This window comes from Pyrus communis, chromosome 15, assembly GCF_041283825.1.
Source record: "Pyrus communis isolate YQ-2024b chromosome 15, ASM4128382v1, whole genome shotgun sequence".
Taxonomy (NCBI): domain Eukaryota; kingdom Viridiplantae; phylum Streptophyta; class Magnoliopsida; order Rosales; family Rosaceae; genus Pyrus; species Pyrus communis.
The window spans coordinates 2,617,809-2,635,799 of NC_142579.1; the positions used below are offsets into that span (position 1 = coordinate 2,617,809).

The 17,991-nt window shown below is 35.5% G+C and overlaps 3 protein-coding genes and 1 long non-coding RNA gene across 6 annotated transcripts; 2 read left to right on the forward strand and 2 right to left on the reverse strand.

Annotated features, from left to right (window-relative positions):
- The first annotated feature begins 809 nt into the window (after positions 1-809).
- LOC137710813 (uncharacterized) lies at positions 810-3,146 on the forward strand. Its single transcript, XM_068449951.2, has 2 exons — positions 810-1,057; positions 2,637-3,146. The coding sequence occupies exons 1-2, from the start codon at positions 884-886 to the stop codon at positions 3,030-3,032; spliced, it is 570 nt and encodes a 189-aa protein (XP_068306052.2). The 5' UTR covers positions 810-883; the 3' UTR covers positions 3,033-3,146.
- A 641-nt stretch (positions 3,147-3,787) lies between these two features.
- LOC148690364 (uncharacterized) lies at positions 3,788-5,748 on the forward strand. Its single transcript, XR_015956896.1, has 2 exons — positions 3,788-3,950; positions 4,044-5,748. It is a non-coding gene; the product is annotated as an uncharacterized LOC148690364 (long non-coding RNA).
- Positions 4,315-5,615, reverse strand: NDHT (Chaperone DnaJ-domain superfamily protein). Its single transcript, XM_068449939.2, has 2 exons — positions 5,266-5,615; positions 4,315-4,843 (listed from the first exon to the last, which is right to left on the reverse strand). The coding sequence occupies exons 1-2, from the start codon at positions 5,613-5,615 to the stop codon at positions 4,420-4,422; spliced, it is 774 nt and encodes a 257-aa protein (XP_068306040.2). The 3' UTR covers positions 4,315-4,419.
- Positions 5,749-6,193: 445 nt separating the features above from the next.
- On the reverse strand, positions 6,194-14,596 carry LOC137710793 (uncharacterized). Of its 3 annotated transcripts, XR_011065010.2 has the most exons (18): positions 14,345-14,596; positions 14,164-14,253; positions 13,936-14,047; positions 10,302-10,329; positions 10,033-10,131; positions 9,856-9,925; positions 9,734-9,768; positions 9,544-9,618; positions 9,344-9,439; positions 8,897-8,960; positions 8,701-8,754; positions 8,247-8,332; positions 8,060-8,120; positions 7,901-7,965; positions 7,640-7,745; positions 7,248-7,336; positions 6,811-7,112; positions 6,194-6,494 (listed from the first exon to the last, which is right to left on the reverse strand). XR_011065010.2 is itself a non-coding variant. In XM_068449924.2 (17 exons), exons 1-17 carry the CDS (start codon positions 14,408-14,410, stop codon positions 6,953-6,955), a joined length of 1,356 nt encoding a protein of 451 aa, XP_068306025.2. In that variant the 5' UTR covers positions 14,411-14,596; the 3' UTR covers positions 6,558-6,952. The 3 variants fall into 3 exon arrangements, 2 of the variants coding, with proteins under 2 accessions (XP_068306025.2, XP_088542278.1); XM_068449924.2 differs by lacking the exon at positions 6,194-6,494 and having other exon boundaries at positions 6,558-7,112; XM_088686152.1 differs by lacking the exon at positions 6,194-6,494 and having other exon boundaries at positions 6,558-7,112; positions 10,273-10,329; positions 14,345-14,522.
- Between the last annotated feature and the right edge of the window lie 3,395 nt (positions 14,597-17,991).

Here is a 17,991-nt window from a genome sequence, read left to right on the forward strand (position 1 = left end):
CGAAGGGACCAATGTCCCCGTGGAAATGCAATTGATATTGAAATCTGTTATAAAAGGGTTAAAGTTTGAGAGAATAACCTTTTTAATGATAGGTGCAAGGTAGATGTAAAATGCCACACTAAAACTATAGCACAGGCAAATAACAAATAAAAGCAGAGAAAATAGATGATGTTACTGATATTTTTCTCTCGTTCACTTCTTCTTTTCTTTCCTTGTAACTTAAAAACATGCGGAGTGCTCTATTTATAGAGCAACTCCAAACTGATGCAGTTAATGCATCTTGAAATTTATGAAACTTCGTCTGACTATACAATCTCTTTCACTTTGCATGGGCATTGAAAACTTTGCCCATGCAGAAGACTTTCATAAATGAAATTGTGGGCATTCATTGCCCATGAGACTTTTCAACAAAATCGTTATTTATAGGAGTCGAATCAAAATTTACTAGTAGAAGAACGTAATTTCACCTATCCGTTCCACTTGTGTGCCAAGGAAATGGACTCGAACCCCTTCTCAATTACGAATAAGATCAAGAGGAGCCCGAAACCCCCCAACTAAGAATGGAAACGGAAGCCATTTGACTCAGTTCACATCCGGCCGTTTTCCGTTTGCAATTCCGTTCCCCACGCCGTGATGCGAAAGTCGGCATCACGTTTCCGCTAGACTATAATACTAGCAAGTAGCAACAACTGCTGAAATTGGTTTTGTTTGGTCGCTGTGAGCGGGTTGAACCGGTTTTGATAGCCGGTTTATTCTTTTTGTTTTTTTTTTTTTTGTTACATTTTTTATAAGACCGCCCTGTCCTCCCCCGGTAATTTGTGAGCAAGTAGAGAAACATTAGCCATTAGGCTGCTGCTGCGTTCCAGTGCGACATTGTCGAGAGATGGTGACAATAATATCCTGCTCAGCATCTCCTCCATTAAGTGTCTGTGGGTCGCTCAGCCTCTCCTCCTCCGAGTTACTTCCAACTCGGTCGACTCAGCAGCTTTCATGGGTTTCTTCCTTTCCTCCGATTAACATCTCCATTGCAGACCCGCCCACTCCCACACTGAGTAGGGTAAGTAACACACTCACTCAGTCACTCACTTTAATCTCTCAATTAGCAGTACCAACACCGCCAACAACAAAACCTTATCCCACTAAGTTGAATCCCAAAACACGAGTGCGCTCGATTTTGCACCAAATATTCTGTTGGCTCAAAGTACTCAATTCTCAGTACCAAATACAAAAAATACGTATGTTCGTTTATTCTTCAAATTCCTCCTTATCTTTAGAGTTTAGATAAAGGAAGGAAGATATCAATTTCAATTTTTATTATATAATTGAAGGCTTGAAGCGTTTGCAGTATTACTGATATGGGATTTTAACAAAATGGTTTGGTTCCTCAAAATGTATGTATGTATGTTAGTGAACTCATTGAGAATAGTTGCAATAGTTTATGCAGATATGAGTTAGGCTAGTTGGCGAGGGTTCACTAAAGTTCAAATTTCCTTTTCCGTAATTTAGAGTTGTTTAGAATATCATCTTGTCGTAATGGTAAATCAAAATAAAGGATACTTGCAGTTTATGATTCGGAAACAACCGGCAGATTGATTTGAGTGAGAGTTGTTGGGGTACTGGTGGTTTCAATCTTGATTTCTAGATAAGAGTAGATTTTGAGTGAAGGAAGGAGTCAGCCACAGTAAATGGTGAAGCTTAAAATTGTGGCTGTATGAGTAGCGGTGTTTTAAAAAACTAGTTTTAAGATTCGCCTAGGCAGTTTTTGGGGCGGGGCTATGAAGAAAACGCCTCTGCCCAGCTGGAGTGGGCTAGACTAGCCTAAACGCCTAGGCTATCGGCTCAAGCGCGTAGGCGACTTGGGCATTTGAATTAAAAAAAAAAAAAAAAAAAAGTCCAAACCCAAAACTACGTTGTTTTGGGCAGGGTTTTTATGAAATTCAAGCTAACTTTATGTTTCTAACTTAGTTTCTATTAGTTTATTATGAATATGATGTGAATTAGAGAAATACTAATAATAGTCAAGTATTTGATTGCTTGGCATACTTGCTTGATATTTTTACAAATTATTATATTATATGTGTTAAGTATTATAATAACTTTATAGCCTCACGTCTCGTGGCTATCGCCTAGGTGTGACTATCCATGAAACGCCTGGCTTCGCCTTCGCCTTTTAAAACATTGATTGTGTAGTGACGTCTAACTAAGGGAAACGATTAGTGGGATGCTTGGTATCAAAATTATCGTATACGTTTGCATCCAATTTTCATTTTTGGAAACAAGGAAGGCTTTTCTTGGTTTATATATGTCAGTGAAATCTTGTGCCTAAACTTGGTAAACTCAATTAACACCCTGCTACCAAAAGTCCTCTATCCGGTGAAACCTTTGTGTGGAAGGGACTTCCAGCAGCATATATATTCTGCTGATTATCCCTTTCCTGACTCGGTGAAAGAAAATTTTGAAGGTTCTTCAACGTGATTTAAAACCAAGGAAAAAACGTTTTGGATGTCGGGCAGTTCTGGATTGTATTTGTCATGTGCCAAGTCCTTTCTTACTAATCCTTGCACTTCTGTTTGGACAATCCTGTTGTTTTGGGCATCTTTCTCTTACACTCACTTTCTGTTTACCTTTGATTTTAGAATTCTGTTGTTCGAGCTGCATGGACCCGGAGATCTCGAGGTGAAGCTGAAAAGAAGCCTAACAGGAAATCCTGGAAACAGAAGACTGATATGTATATGAGGCCATTTTTACTAAATGTTTTCTTTTCGAAAAAGTTTATCCACGCAAAAGTGATGCATCGGGGAACAAGCAAAGTGATATCAGTTGCTACAACCAACGCCAAGGATCTTCGGAGCAACTTACCTTCACTCACAGATCACAACGCGTGCAGAGTTATAGGGAGGCTTATTGCTGAGCGATCGAAGGAAGCCGATGTATATGCTTTGTCTTATGAGGCCCGAAAAGGTGAACGGATTGAAGGTAAGCTTGGGATTGTTCTTGATACCATTAAAGAGAACGGGATCATGTTTGTTTAAAGATACAAGTTTATACTCTTTCAGTCATGTGAACTGCAGAAGAAACTATAAGAGATGTAGAATGTTTATCGTTGTTTGACCAACAAATGAATATCTCACAAATTTGTGTGTCAAGGCTTTCTCTAGTTAGTTCCTGGCATTCTTGATCCACCACCACGTTTAGTGTATATATATCTTTTGGCTAGTGCTGCCCACACACCCATTTTTCCAGTTGTTGGATCAAATGAATTGAAGAAGATTAATGAACTAGACAAGGGTGTGTGGAGGTAAAATGGGGTGTGTGAATAGCATTACCCTATGTTTTATGCCCGGTTTAATTTACTGTTCTTCATTACGTTGATGACTAGTGGATGTGTGACCCGTGTAGGGATTAACGTGTAAGTCACAATTGCTCCACATTGACAAATAAAATAAAAATCATCAATTTAGTGGAGGATTAGACGTTCAAACATGAGGATGGTATAGACTGATACCAAAATAGAACTCGTGTCCCAATTTGAAAACCACCTAAAAATCTGGAGTGTGTTAAATGGAGTTTACACAAATTTCTAACATAGCATCTCATGGCAAGTTGCTAATTTTGTTCAACTCCATCTTCAATTTTCCTCTCTTCTGTATTAGAGGGAATTGAGACATGTAGGTATACTAATCATCGTCCATTATCCCAACTAACAGGAAATTTTTTACTCCAAGGTTAAAAAGTTCAATTTTTTACTCTCACAACTAACAGAAAATTTTCATAACCAACTACAGAGGTTCCATGCCAACATTAGATGATATTTCTTGGATCTGCGTACTAGGAGCTTGAGTGATGGTGATCTAGTCCCGGCAATGGTCTCTCTTCGTAATGGAATGACTAGTTCGCGTAAATTGTGCATACGGTCTGTTTCATCCTTACGATGGCCAGCATCAAACAGTGTAAGTAATAGCATTGTGTACTCTCTCTTCTCTCTCTCTCTCTCTCTCTCACTCACGAAAGCAAGTCAGTTGATTTTCTTGTTGCGTTTCCAGGCATCGAGGTGTAATATGAGCTACTACGAATCCCGTAATCTTGCTTGTATGGATCAGCTTCAAGACGTAGTGATACAGGTTTCAGATGGTACCAATGAATGGGAGTTTGCTAAGTATATACTGAAGCATGCTCAGAAATGAAAGAAAATGGTCTTTCTTTATTCTTCCAGTTATGGAGATGTAGTAATGATGAGGAAAACCGAGATGATCTCTGCTGCAACAATTATCTTCCAGCAAAAGTAGAGCATGTAACGAAGAAAAGCAAACGAGGTGGGGAGCGAAGAAAGAAGCAGTTTTAAATGTGCATTGTATCACTTGCTATAACAATGAAGTATGTTATTTCTATGTTACTTGATTGTCAAGCTAGCTTGTAGTACTAGTAGTACGGCTCTTTGAAGAAGATGACATATGTGATACAACAAATAGCAAAAACGATGATCAAAACATCGATGGTGAGGGCTGTCATCGCTTGATCGCCCAGCGCCATGTTCTTTCCACCAAGACGATCAACCATGTCCGGGACAGGTTCATACGTCTCTACTGCTTTCACGTAAGGATCCTCCAACTTCATTCGCATTATTTCCGCTTGGCGGCTTGCAGCCTCTTGAGCGAGGGTCCAGTTGTAAAACCTACGGCTCTCTTCGTTGCTCAACACATCATAAATTTCTCGTAGCCTCACAAACTTTTCGGACGCAGTCTTGAGGGGAAGAGCAGTGGTGTCCGGATGGTACTCTTTGGATAGTCTTCGATAAGCGGCTTTGATTTCTTCTAAATCAGCTTCTGCAGGTACCCCTAAGAACCTGAAATTTTTTTTTGGTGTCATTGACAATGAATCAGAGAGCATTGAGTAGTAAGAAACTCAAAAACTTAAATTTGTTTAATGTCTCACGTGTTTGGAATTGCTTTTAAAATAACCGAAAATGTTTTTATAAAAAAAACTTTTTAGATTTCAAAATCGCTTAAAGCGCTTCTTGCCAAAAGCCAATTATGCGTTTCTTGCAAGAATAATAAAAAGTATTTTTCTAGGGTTCACATGCAATTTTACTAAGAATTGATTTCAAAAATATTTTCATTAAAAACGGATTCAACTGTTTTAAAAACACTTCCAAACGATCCCTATATCTGCTCTAAATAGTAGGAAATAATTTTTCTAAAACATAAAACATAAAGAAATTGAGGTTAAAAATGAGTGGAAGGGAGAAAAGAAGAAAGAGAGACTGACTGGTAATGGGAATCAGAAATGGAGTCATTGAGCAAATCAGCAAACTTGTCTCCCAAGAGATTGCTCTTCTGCTGCTCCGACTCCGGCTCTTGCTCCGCCTGCTCTTTCCTGCTGCTGCTTCCTCCAATCCAACCTTCATCGTCATTTTCCCAATGGATTCTTGTATCAACTCCTGGCGGGGCCCTCTCGCGGTTGCTCGGCCCCTGAGACGCGTACACGTGTACACTCACATGGCTTCTTGTTCTTCTTGTTGTGGTTGCTGTTCTTGCTCTTGTAGTTGTTGTTGTTGCTGGTGGGCTTCTGAGGAACAAAGTGTGTGAAGCCTGAGGAGGAGCAGCTGTGAAAGCCATGGAAGACACTCAGGAACAGCCGTGCTGTGGCTTTAATTATTTTGTATTTGCCTGCGACTTTTATGTATTTTGTTGATGATTTTTTTATGTGGTCCAGATTAAAAGCCATTAACCAAGTTGATATTTTTCTTTCTTTTTTTTGACAAATAACCAGGTTCTCATGATTTTTTATTTTGTTTTAAATTACTTAATAATATGGTCTATTTTTTTTTTTATTATTTAAAAATAAGAAGTTTTAGATTTGACTTCATTATAACGAATTCGTAACCAAATTATTATGGATAACTTATTATGTGGTGTAACCCGAATCCTCAATTCTTTAGTTTAAATGCTCAAACTCCATCCATTGGGGTATACAACTTCACATTGTAATTATATGATCTAAATCATTCAATTTTTTAAGAAAATTCATTTCCAAAATAGATTAGTTTTTTGGATAAGTTGCAATTTGTTCTTTTAAACTTATGTTCAATTGTAATCTCATACATCATCTTTTAAATATTACAATAAAATTATAAGTTTGTATATGAGATTGTAATGTTTTGAAAATAATGATGCGATTGCAATCAAACACAAACTTGATGATGGGCAAGCAGTAATTTACCCCGAAATTTTCTTTTTTCAATAAAGAATGAAAATAATCTCATACATAATTAACCTAATTCAGTTGATTCTTTGTAGCGGTGATCCGTTTATGAAAACTCATGGAGATAAAAAGCAAGATACACATGCTTGGTATTTGGTAATGAACATCCTTTACCTACCCATCACCCAATTCTTTAACGGAGTAGAGTTCTCCGTCCTCCAAATTTCAGTTCCCTCCAATCCTGTCTTATTTGAACAGCCACAATTAAGCCGCATCATCTTATGTTGACTTCACTACAGAAAGAAAAAAAAAAATAGGGAGGTGAGAGTAGATGGAAGGAGACAGAATCTTACTCCTTTAACAAATCAAACTATGACTACATTTCAATTCAAATCTGAGTTAAAGATTGACAACATGCTTTGCTATGAAATGTATAAACATTCTGAACATTCCGAAACACGTTTCATCAAAAATTCCGAACCACATTGAGATCGGGAGCTGAACATTTCCACATGAAACATTTCACAAGGCCACCAACCAGGCGAAACACAATATTCCTCTATGAATTTGAATTTAACTAAACTTTGACCTAGCGTTACTCGAACCAACCTCTATAAACTATCGTTCGTTAAAGCCACTATAGACACCGCACCAACGTCCATGGTGAGGAATGCTTCATACTGTGAAGGCAATGGTATGGAGCTCACAAATATGTAGAAGCCGATTACCAACATTAACCCACACATACTCTTCACTCGACTTTGATGATTTTTCTTTTACGTAATGGCTCTTGAACGATGCTTCCTGGGGCACTGTGGGCCTTCCTCTTCTCGTGCTTCTTTCTCTGAGATTCATTTTGTTCACGAATTTGCTTACCTGCCTTGTATATTGGTTTTGGTAGGTGCCTGTGCCTACACAATCACCATTCAGAACAACAGATAGATGAGAAACAGAGGCTAAAAATGATTAAACCATTTTACATTTCAAATACAATTCATTATTTTAATAAGACATAACGAATAACAGCAGGCATCATCCTTTTATACCTCACAATACGCTTGACTTCGGGAAGGTGCTTGTAGCGGTTTTTGACAGCCTCATGATACTCGTGCTTTTTCTGTTCCCTTGGAAGAAGCTGGATGACGATAATTAAATGTTTATATCTGTGAGTTTCATGCCTATATTGGTGATGGTGATAGCATGCATGGTAAGAACAAAATTCTGTGGTCAAACCAATTTATGCGTTCTTTCTTTTCTAAGAGATAAAAGGTTACCCAACGAAATAAAAAAAGCTCTGTCAGGTGTAATGTACTATACAAGGATATAACGAGTTCATGTCGGATACAGGTAATGGAAGAATAACTCCCGAGTACCAAGGTAAAAGCCGTGCTGTAATCCCAAGGCAACAAAAACATGAGGTAAAGAAGAGATTTCTTACAACTCCCAATTGTTCCGATGCTTTAGACTTCCAAAGCCTAAGATTAGTGTCATCACTCCCAGAAATAACATAACTACCATCGCAGCTGTACTTGACACAAAACACCCTACATAAAAAGCAGGATGAGGGAAACAAAAGAGTCAGAATATTGAAGTTGATCAACATAAAGTTATAGTGCAGTGATTGGCATATGAAAGCTAATAACATATGTTCAACAAATATGAGCAACCAAATAAGGGAAAGAATGCATGAAAGCCAAACCTTTGCATTCTCTTCGTATGATATATCTCCCGTTTGTGACCAGCATTATATGGGAAAATCATCACCTGCAAAGGAAATTTTTTTTTTTAAGAGGACTAAGGCTATATTTACACAAACAAAGATGAAATGGAGTTTAATCATATGCAAAAGGGAACTCACAGTTCTATCATAAGACCCAGTGACAAATTCTCGACCAGTTGGAGAATAATCAATATCCATCCTGAGAAACAAAAGAATGGAAGTTAGGTACACAAAGTTTCCACACTAAATATACAATAGGAAGAATGGAAATTTAGTATATAAAGTTTACACACTGAATATTCCAATTGCAGAATTATCAACTTACACAGCAGAAACATGATCCATGTGAACACACGTAGCTTCACCAAACTTTCTACAATCAAAGCTATAGCAGTTGGAATCCTCATTTGCCTATAATTGAGGAATTAGATTAGCACCTTTACGGAATAGAATAAGAAAATGCTACATGAAGAAGAAGAAAGCCGACATATTTGAGCATTGGCGTCTCTAAAACCACTAGTAAGGGTAACGAACATAAGTAAAATATTTTTTGCATACATTGATTGCAAGATTTTTTTTCAAAGAAGAAATTGCTCCAAATCATATTACCAAGTTGCACTAGGTAGAGCTAAAGTTTTATTCCCAAATTCAACTCTCAGGCTCATATGTGATGATTAAACATCCTAAAACAATGAAAAGGATGTACAAAGATAATCTGGATCAAATCCCTTATGTACTACAAAGATTACAAATAAAAAAATCTTAATTTACATCCTTACAGCAGTGAAGTTGATTGGCTCCATTGGGTTCCAACAAATGGAATTGGTTCTTGTCTGTCAAAATAAAATGCAAGTTAGAAACGCCATTAAGAGACGGCAACAAATATTGCTATTTTCTAAGCTCTCATAAGTTTAAAATAAAAACTGTAAACAAATTAAAGGGATAAAATGGATAACGATGATTTGTCATCAATACCCTCATTATAAACTTTGATGTTGGTTTTCCCATGCGCAAGTCATATAGTGCTATGCTGCGATCACTGCAACAGAATTCATATATTAGATTCTCTCCTAAAATACGATATTATATAACTTGTTAGAAACGAAGCAAACAAATATGGAAAGATGAAATAAAATCACCGCAGTATGAACAAATATAAAAAACAAAAAAAATTACGTTGCTGTAACAGACTGTTACCTGAACCTTCTTTTACACGAAAGCATTTGTTTCTCCAAGATAGTCTTTTATTAGTTCCATTCTTATTAAATAAGACAAATGTAACGGAATACTAAAATTCGAAAGCAAGGTATCCGGAACCAAATACCAGAATGAGTGAGCACATGGTAATCTAATCTGTTTACCGTACAAGTTTTTATTACTAGTATTATTATACACATCTTATCTACAAGCATCAATACATACCTTGCAGATGTTGCCAAGATATCTGGCTCTCCAGGATTAAATCGAACAGATACAACCGTGTCTGTGCCCCATTGGTAACTCTGCTCTGGTGCAGACCTATACAACAACAACAAAGCCGAGGGACAAATTATTATCACTTTCAGGGATAAATTATTATCAATTTCTTTAGTTTATAGAAGAATAACTAGGCCAGATCAAACCTGTTGTGGTTCCATATATCTACTCCAGCTCCACCCGTAGCAAACCGATCAGAATTCCACTGGTGATCAACAGACCTTCAAATGAGAATGTAAACCTAAATCTTAGGAACTTTGACAATCATAGGACATATCAATCAATTTGTAAGATCAACTAATACATGTCATCTCTAAAATTCAATTAGCAACTTACCGAAACGCATTCTTCCAAACATAAGTTTCCCGTGGCTGCAAATCATTTATAATTAGTTTGGTAGGTGTAAAGTGGGCAGCCCATTTATTGGAAAGACACGTGACAGGATAAGGAAGGCATACCTCAGCAGATTTATCAGATGATACATCTTCCTCCAGGAGATTAGAAACAGGTACACGCCAGAGCCTAATACTGAAAGGGAAGATAGTGACTTCATCATGGACAAATCTTCATTAACGGTACAAGAAGTTAAGTTTGTAGAGGGGACAAGGGAATAAACACAGGAGGTTATGCCTTACGAGCTATCAGTTCCACAAGAAACAAGAACGCGCCCATCTGTAGATACTGTTAAACCTTGGACAGCACCTTTGTGACCAGGAAACCGACAAACTGTCCGCCTTTTTTGGTTCAATAATTATAGCAAATACAATAAATTTCAATTATTTATAAGTATGAAAATGACAAAAGGATCTAATTTATATAGATAATGACTCAAACCATGGACACCTGGTCCAAGTCTCGATCAATTTATATAATACCTGCACAAGAAAACCATAAGACTGATTACCTGGAAGCTAGATTCCAGAGCCGAATTTCTGCCAACAAAAAAAGGCGTGAATACTATTATGAATCAAGAACTAAAACATATTCAAACTCTGAAAGTTTAGTACCGTGTTATATTTTACAAATACCATACTTAATATAAGGAATGAGGCAAGTAAATCCACAAATTTGAACATAGATAATAGAGCACTCCGATTGTGAATGATGCAACAAATATTGCAGTTCAATCAAGCCAAGATTACAGATTGGAGTAAATCATCCAAAGAATACTTTAAAACACATTAACGTCAGAGAACTCAACAGCCCATAGTTGCCAGATACGGAGTACGGTTCATGGGTTGTGAATGATGCAACAAATATTGCAGTTGAATCAAGCCAAGATTACAAATTGGAGTAAATCAATCCCAAATTATACTTTAAATAACATTAACAACAGAGAACTTAACAACACATAGTTGCTAGATACAAAGTACCGTTCGAGTTTGCGGCTCGGTTCGGGGACGGAATTCGCTAGTAACCTATAATACCATTTGCTACAGAGTAGACATAGATAATACGATATTCTGTTAGATTCTTTAAAGAATATAAATTGGTTTGACTACAAAAATAATTTACAGTTTTACTTATTCTAAGTAATTATTTGTGTTTTATAGCATTAATTATTTGTGTGCATTCTAAAAATGTCTTTAATTGATATAACATGAGAATGAGGAAGATGATTGTATCCAAGTGCAACCATCAAATGAAATATCAAAGAGTCAACTTCAATCATTGAGAAGCACTCTGTCGCAAGCTTCATCGCCCAAAAATGTCAGAACAAGAGTGAAATCGCTACTGGTAACTGAAGTTACTTTAGAAAATTTGGGTTGAGACAAAGCAGTGGAGGTGCAAACATTGCAAGAAGCCGTACAAATGTTCTACTACTCGCATTAGTTATCATCTATTATCTAATAGTTACTAATACTATACTATGAAAATTATTATTTACACATTTTGTTTTTTTATTTTTTAATTTAGAAAAATAGAAATTATTCTCATTGATAAAACCAATAGTTTATATATTTCTAATTAAAAAATAAAAAAACAAAATTAGTAAATAATAATTTTTCTAATAAATATTAGATCCTATTAGATGATAACTGATGCTAGTAGAATATTTGTATGGATTTTTGCCACGATTACACCTCCACTGCTTTGTCCCACCCCGAATTCTCAAAAGTAACTTAACTTACTAGTAGCGGTTTCAATCTTGTTCTAGCATTTTTGGGCAACGAAGCTTGCGATAGTATACTTCTAGCGAATTGAGGTTGACTCTTGGATATTTCATTTGATTGTTGCACTTGGATACAAACATCTTCCTCATTCTCTTATTATATCAATTAAACACATTTTTAGAATGCACAAACTCGAACTAAATATCGTATTATCTATGTCTACTGTCTATCAAATATTAACATAGCTTATTAGTCCATACTTGAACCGAGCCACAAACTCGAACCGTACTCCGTATATGGCAACTATGGAGAAGAGAGTTGATGCTAGGTGGGTGGCAGATGGGGTTGGGCATGGGTGGCGGGGAAAGAGGCAAAGAAGAATATAAAATGAAATCCTAGGGAGTAAGATGAGATTCTTTTTGGTACTAGGTACATGTACTTCATGCTCTCAAATCAACAAAATCCCCAATCTAACAAATACTACCAAATCTTTGATTTTTTTTTTTTTATTACATCTAGATTATAAACACTCTAAAAATGTCTATTCAAATCTCAATTTACTACACTAAGATTTACATGCAATCTAAAAAAGTCTTTTGAAATCCTAAATGACTCAAGATTTTAATGTCTTTCAAAATCCCTTAAAATTCTAATTTGATTGTACATGCATTTTGAAAAAGTTTTTTAGAATCCTAATTGACTACATCAACATTTTAAAGTCTTTCAAAATTCTCTGAAATCCTAATTTGACCAAATCAGAGAATTTTGAAAGACTTTAAAATCTTGTTGTAGTCAATTAGGATTTTGATAAACCTTTTAAAAATGCATATAAACTTTTTTACCCGACCCATCCCCTTCATCTCTCTTGTCCCTCTTCTTTTATTGTGTCTTCAATCTTCACAAGCCTCACAATAGCCTGGGAAAGGTCATTATTTGTTCTTATCATCCATTGTTTTTACTTTTTTAGTTAAAAGAAGATTTTATTTCAATAAAAACTATAAAAAAAAAGATAATAATAATAAAAAATTTGAACCAAATTGCTCATTGCCTCTAATTATTCGGCCAAACCCCAATAGTGTGGGAAAGGTGATTACTTTTTCTTTATCAGCCTAGGAAATGGAGTTGCTGATGTTATTCTTAGTGGGTGTCATATGGTATTTTATGAGTCAATTGGGCTTTATAATCCCTTTTTGCATTTTAACTGTGTAGGATGAATTTATAGACAGGGAAGTATATCTTTGGGTTTATGGCTCTACTCTATGTAAGAAAGAAACGCAGTTGCTGAGTATTTTAGATTTTGTTCAACTATTTTACCATTGAAGAGGAGAGAGGCAGGGTTAAGAGTGAAGATGGAGAACGGAGGAGGACACGATGTTGGTTGATGCAGTCATGGGCCATGGCAAATATAACAAGGAGAAAATTCATGAAAGTCTGTGATATGAGTCTTCTAAAATCCATTCAAATCCCTGAAAGTCTGTAGTATGAATCCTCTTAAGCCTTCAAAAATCCATATGGTCCTTGTAGAAGTCTACATAATTCCACGAAATCTTTCCCTAAAAAAAGTCTTAAACTCCTTTCAAATCCTATTTTGACTACACCCCCATTAGTGTAGTAAATTAAGATTTTAAGAACATTTTAAAAATGCATCTAAATCTTGATGTAGTGAAAAAAACTACAGAGTTTGAAGGATTCCATTAAATGAAAGATTTTGGAGGATTTGAAAGGAGATTTATACAATGGTAAAGGCTATAAAGAACCTCACCTCCCCCCTAGGATTTCACTTCAAGATGAACAGCCAAGAATTCTTCTCTCTCTACCCCGACACTTTCTACGCATTCTTCTCTCTCTACCCCGACACTTTCTATGCCGATTAAATTCCCACAGGCCACAAGGTTGATAGACCCACTCTTTTCTCACTGAGTTGAAAATAAAAATGATCGGCAACCCAAACCAATTCACTACCGATGACTCATCACTCACGTCTCACCCTTCCCCAATGGCATATATATGACTGCATGATCAACATAACCAATATCCTTATCTACCAATTAACAATTGCTTGATTTTTGCACCATCGTCATCAACATCATCTTTTTTTGAAGATGATCAATGCATGTGATATCTGCAACTAAAATGGTAGAACTGGAATACTTTGGACTTTTAAATGGAAAACCTCACAAGGTTTGGGATTTCTTAATGTATTAGCAAGGAAGGCTTTGGACCCGCAAAGTTTGGAGTGTTATAAATCAGAGGACGGGGTGAGAATCATCGGTGCTGGGGTCATACTGTGTTTATGTAAAACAATTTATCTGAATAAAAAAGAAAGTGGTTTGAAGTCTTTCAGAATCTATCAAAATCTCTAAAGAAATGTCCACATAAATAGGAGACGAAAGGAATTCGAAAATTTGAGAGGAAACAAAGTACCTCCATCCATTGAACCAGAAAATATTCCTGTCAAGTGGTTTGGATTCTTTGCCATGCAAGAAATGGAATCTATATGTCCCTCCATTGCTCCAACAAACGGCCTCGCAAAAATCTAAATCATCCACGAAAAATACAAACAAAATTCAAACAAATTTAGATGCACAATTATCCAACGCAGTCCGAAATCCAACAAATCAAAACTCAATTAAAATCAATCCCAAATCACACCTTATCTAATTTCGCGGCGTTTTGTGCCCGGACATACTCGACAGCTTTCTCTTGGGTTCGGATGCTGGGGTCGAAATTACGGAATACCCTCTGCGGAGATCGAACCAGAAACCCTAGCATCAGAATTTAGAGAGAGAAAGAGGGACGAAAGGCTTCGAGGAGAGAGAGGAGAAAAACTCACCTGGAGGTCTTGGCTTCGTTCTTTGGTGAATTCATCTGCGGATCGTGATATTACTTTCACCTTCATCGTAATCAGGACCTGCTCTGAATTTTACAGAATCAGAAACCCTAATTTTGTATAAATTGGGGAAGGAGAACAACCAGAGTGAGAATTTGAAGCTAAAACCCCAGGCAAGACTGAAGAGAGCCGCCAAATTGCCTAAACCCTGGTTATACTCTTGCCGCTATGATTTTGCAGTTTCCTACCCACGTCACAAGTTTACGCTTTAAAAACCTAATTATATTTTTTTCAAGTATAATAATTTTTTTGTGAAAGAGAAAAATTATGATAATCTTCTGCCTCTAAATATAAAATCCTCCAATGAAAGTATATAGCTTCGTGAGGGATGTAACTCAGTTAGTTAAAAATATTAAAAAATTAATAAAAATTTCTAGCAGAACTTTTTTTATCACAAATTTTTAAACAATTTTTTATCATTATTAAAGACATTTTTTTTTATTATTAAGGATAGTTTTTTTTAATTCAAAACCTTCGCAGAGTGTGATTTTTTTTTTTGGTCCTTGTAATGCACACAAATGTCTTTAAAAAAACAAAAAGTTGTCTGGGTGTTTTTCAAAACAAAAAAAAAAAAGAGTTATGTAGAGTACTTTTTATTAGTTCTCCCTAAAAGCATTCATCTATCTATTAGAGGTTTTGAATACAAATTACTGTATAAAAAATGAAAGAAGATGTTGAAAATATTGGCGAGGTGGATGTTATTTCAACTATAAAAAGTCACATAAAATTAATATTAATACATGATAATTTGTATTGCCACAGTTTATTAAATAACATAAACAAAGTAAGATAAAATACTTATCTTTTGTAAATAGAAAAAGCTTTTCGTCAACGTTTAATTAGAATAAGATTTTAGATTGATGCATGTAAGTTCACTGTCCTATATAAACTTTATTCTCCTTAAGGCCACTGCATTTGTAGCTCCAAGCGAAAAGTAAGATTCTTTTCAACTATCTGGGTTTTGCGGGAAAGAAAAGATTACTCACAAGGTTGGGACAAGGGAAGCTATACATAAGAGCTCAATTTAAACATCAAGATATCAAAGAAAATTGCGTTAACAATTCTCATAATGACTGAATGCAAATGAGATAACGGCTATAAAACTGATTTTCATCTCTTTACTATGCAATAATGAATTAGCTAATTGAACGAAAACAACGTTTTCTATTATAAATGACAGAAACCACCACAAAATAAATTCAAGAATATAGTTCTACAAAGAGAAACGGCTTGAAATTCACAATATAATGTTTTAAACTAGGGAGTTTTAACGAAAAATTCGCGGTACTGTTCACTTCAACGAAAAATCATATTTTTACACTAAAAAGTCAATCCTGGTACTATTCACTTTACCCTTTATTTTGTCCTTATCATTAAAACTCAAAGTTTTCAAATTTTTTTCATTAGTTTTTCTTTTAAACCATTATCTTTTTATGAAAGAAAATTCAAATTTGGGTGCGAAAACTGGGTCACTAACTCACTGCCCACCCATTTGCTTACCTTGTGTATTTTTTGCTTTTGAATTTTCCAAGATGAAGCGTACTCATGACATCTAAGCATTGTGTAGTAAGGTAAATGATATTTACATATGCTTGTAATGCTGACGCACACTTTTATTTTTTAAATAGAAAATGTTATTGGTATTCTAAAAATTTCATTCTACACTCCTCACAAGTATATTTTTCTTTTCTAATATAGAAAGTTTGAAGTGTAGAATGAGATTTTTGAAGTGTTAATAACAATTCCCTTTTGAATTTATATTTCATTATTTCTTAGTTATACTTATATCATATTTTTGAATTTTACGAGATGAAGCGTACTCATAACTCTAAAGCATTGTGTAGTAAGAGAAATGATATTCACATATGCTTTCAATATTTATACACACCCTTTTATTTATATTTCTTAACTATAATTTGAATTTATTTGCACAAAATGTCAAAAATAAAGTGAGATATACACAAAGGAAAATAGATGCGAGCAAATCATTAGCGTTGTAATAATTATCTTATTATTATTTTTTCATATAACTATCTATTTACAATAAAGGGTGGAGAAATAAATTGAGGGCTCGTTTGTATGGGCTTTTAAAATGATTGAAAACGCTTTTAATGAAAATATTTTTTGAACCAATCATTTATAAAAATACAAGCGAATCCTGAAAAAAATACTTGAAGTGCTTGCTGCAAGAAGCACTTGAAGTGCTTTTGGAATTGGAACCCAAAAACATTTTCTCTAAAAGCAACTTTTAGTCATTTTAAAAGAACTTCCAAACAAGCCGTGATTCGAATCATCATTCACCAGATTCTAACATAAGGCATTTCAGCTACGACTACCACTACCATTAAATCACAATATTAAGTGACAATTTTTTTTGTGTTTTTAGTCATCGATAATTTTAGAGAACCCCATTTTCTTCCTTAGACTAACTCCAACCCTTGGGTTAGAACCTAAAATTTAGGTTCTAAATCTCTTCCCAACTCGCTCCAACCTTAGACCAAAAATCAGTTTTGGGTTAAACTGATTTTTGGACGCGTGAGAAAAAAGGAAGCAAATGAAAAGCAACACTCTGAGTAGGGGTGGGCACGGTGCGGTTCCACCCCTAAACAGGAATCCGAATCGGAAAATATCAACGATTCGGTTCGGTGCGGTTCCGCTTAAATTTATTACTAGAATCGTATGGTTCGGTCTACTCTGATTCCGGTTAGGTTCTTGCTAGTTTACGATTCCAAACGTAAATGGAGACAATATAACTTTTGATAGTAGCATTGCTCAATTATTGAAATTGAGTTGGAAGACATACACCAAAGAACAAATATAACAGTAAAACTGATTAAATGGGAACAGAGAAGCAGCAAAACCAAAATATGTAAAAAAATTTCAAGTATAAAAGTAAGGAGCATGCCAATAAAACATAAAAACCCAGGGCCACACATGGAAGAAGCATTGCACCCCATTTTAGCAATTATCTGTATAAATAAGTCCAAATGATATAAGCTAAGGAGCATGCCAACTATAGATTAAAAAAAACCACAAAAGCTATTAAATACATGCCAATTTGTTTGAAATGGTAAAGAACTCCCAAACTCCTCCTTTAGCAAGTTATTCTGTGAAGTTTGTTGTTCAAGGGGAACTCTAGCATAACTAATTTGGTGAACCTAATTTTTCAACCTATTATACCATGTCATGTGTTTATATATATAATTAATTGGTTTATTATTAATAAAACGGTTCGGTTCAGTTCCCGTTCTTGTTCAAACCGAAACCGGTTTGAATGGTCCGGTTCGGTTTTTGACTCAAAGTTGACTTTTTCGGTCAACACGGTTCTTTTCGATTTTTTTTCATACGGTTCGATGTGGTTTTATGGTTTGACGGTTTTTATGCCCACCTCTAGCTCCGAACACAATGGAACGAGCCAAAAGCAAGGCAATGGGACCTTGTTGTGCAGAAGTGGGCCCAACTTGTTGGGATTATCAGCCATCCATGTGCAATCCCAATAACTCTATTTTGATTGGACGACATTAAGAAAAAACATTTAATCAAAAAGGTCGGAGAAGAAAAATTATTTATGATTAAAACTTAAATTTTTT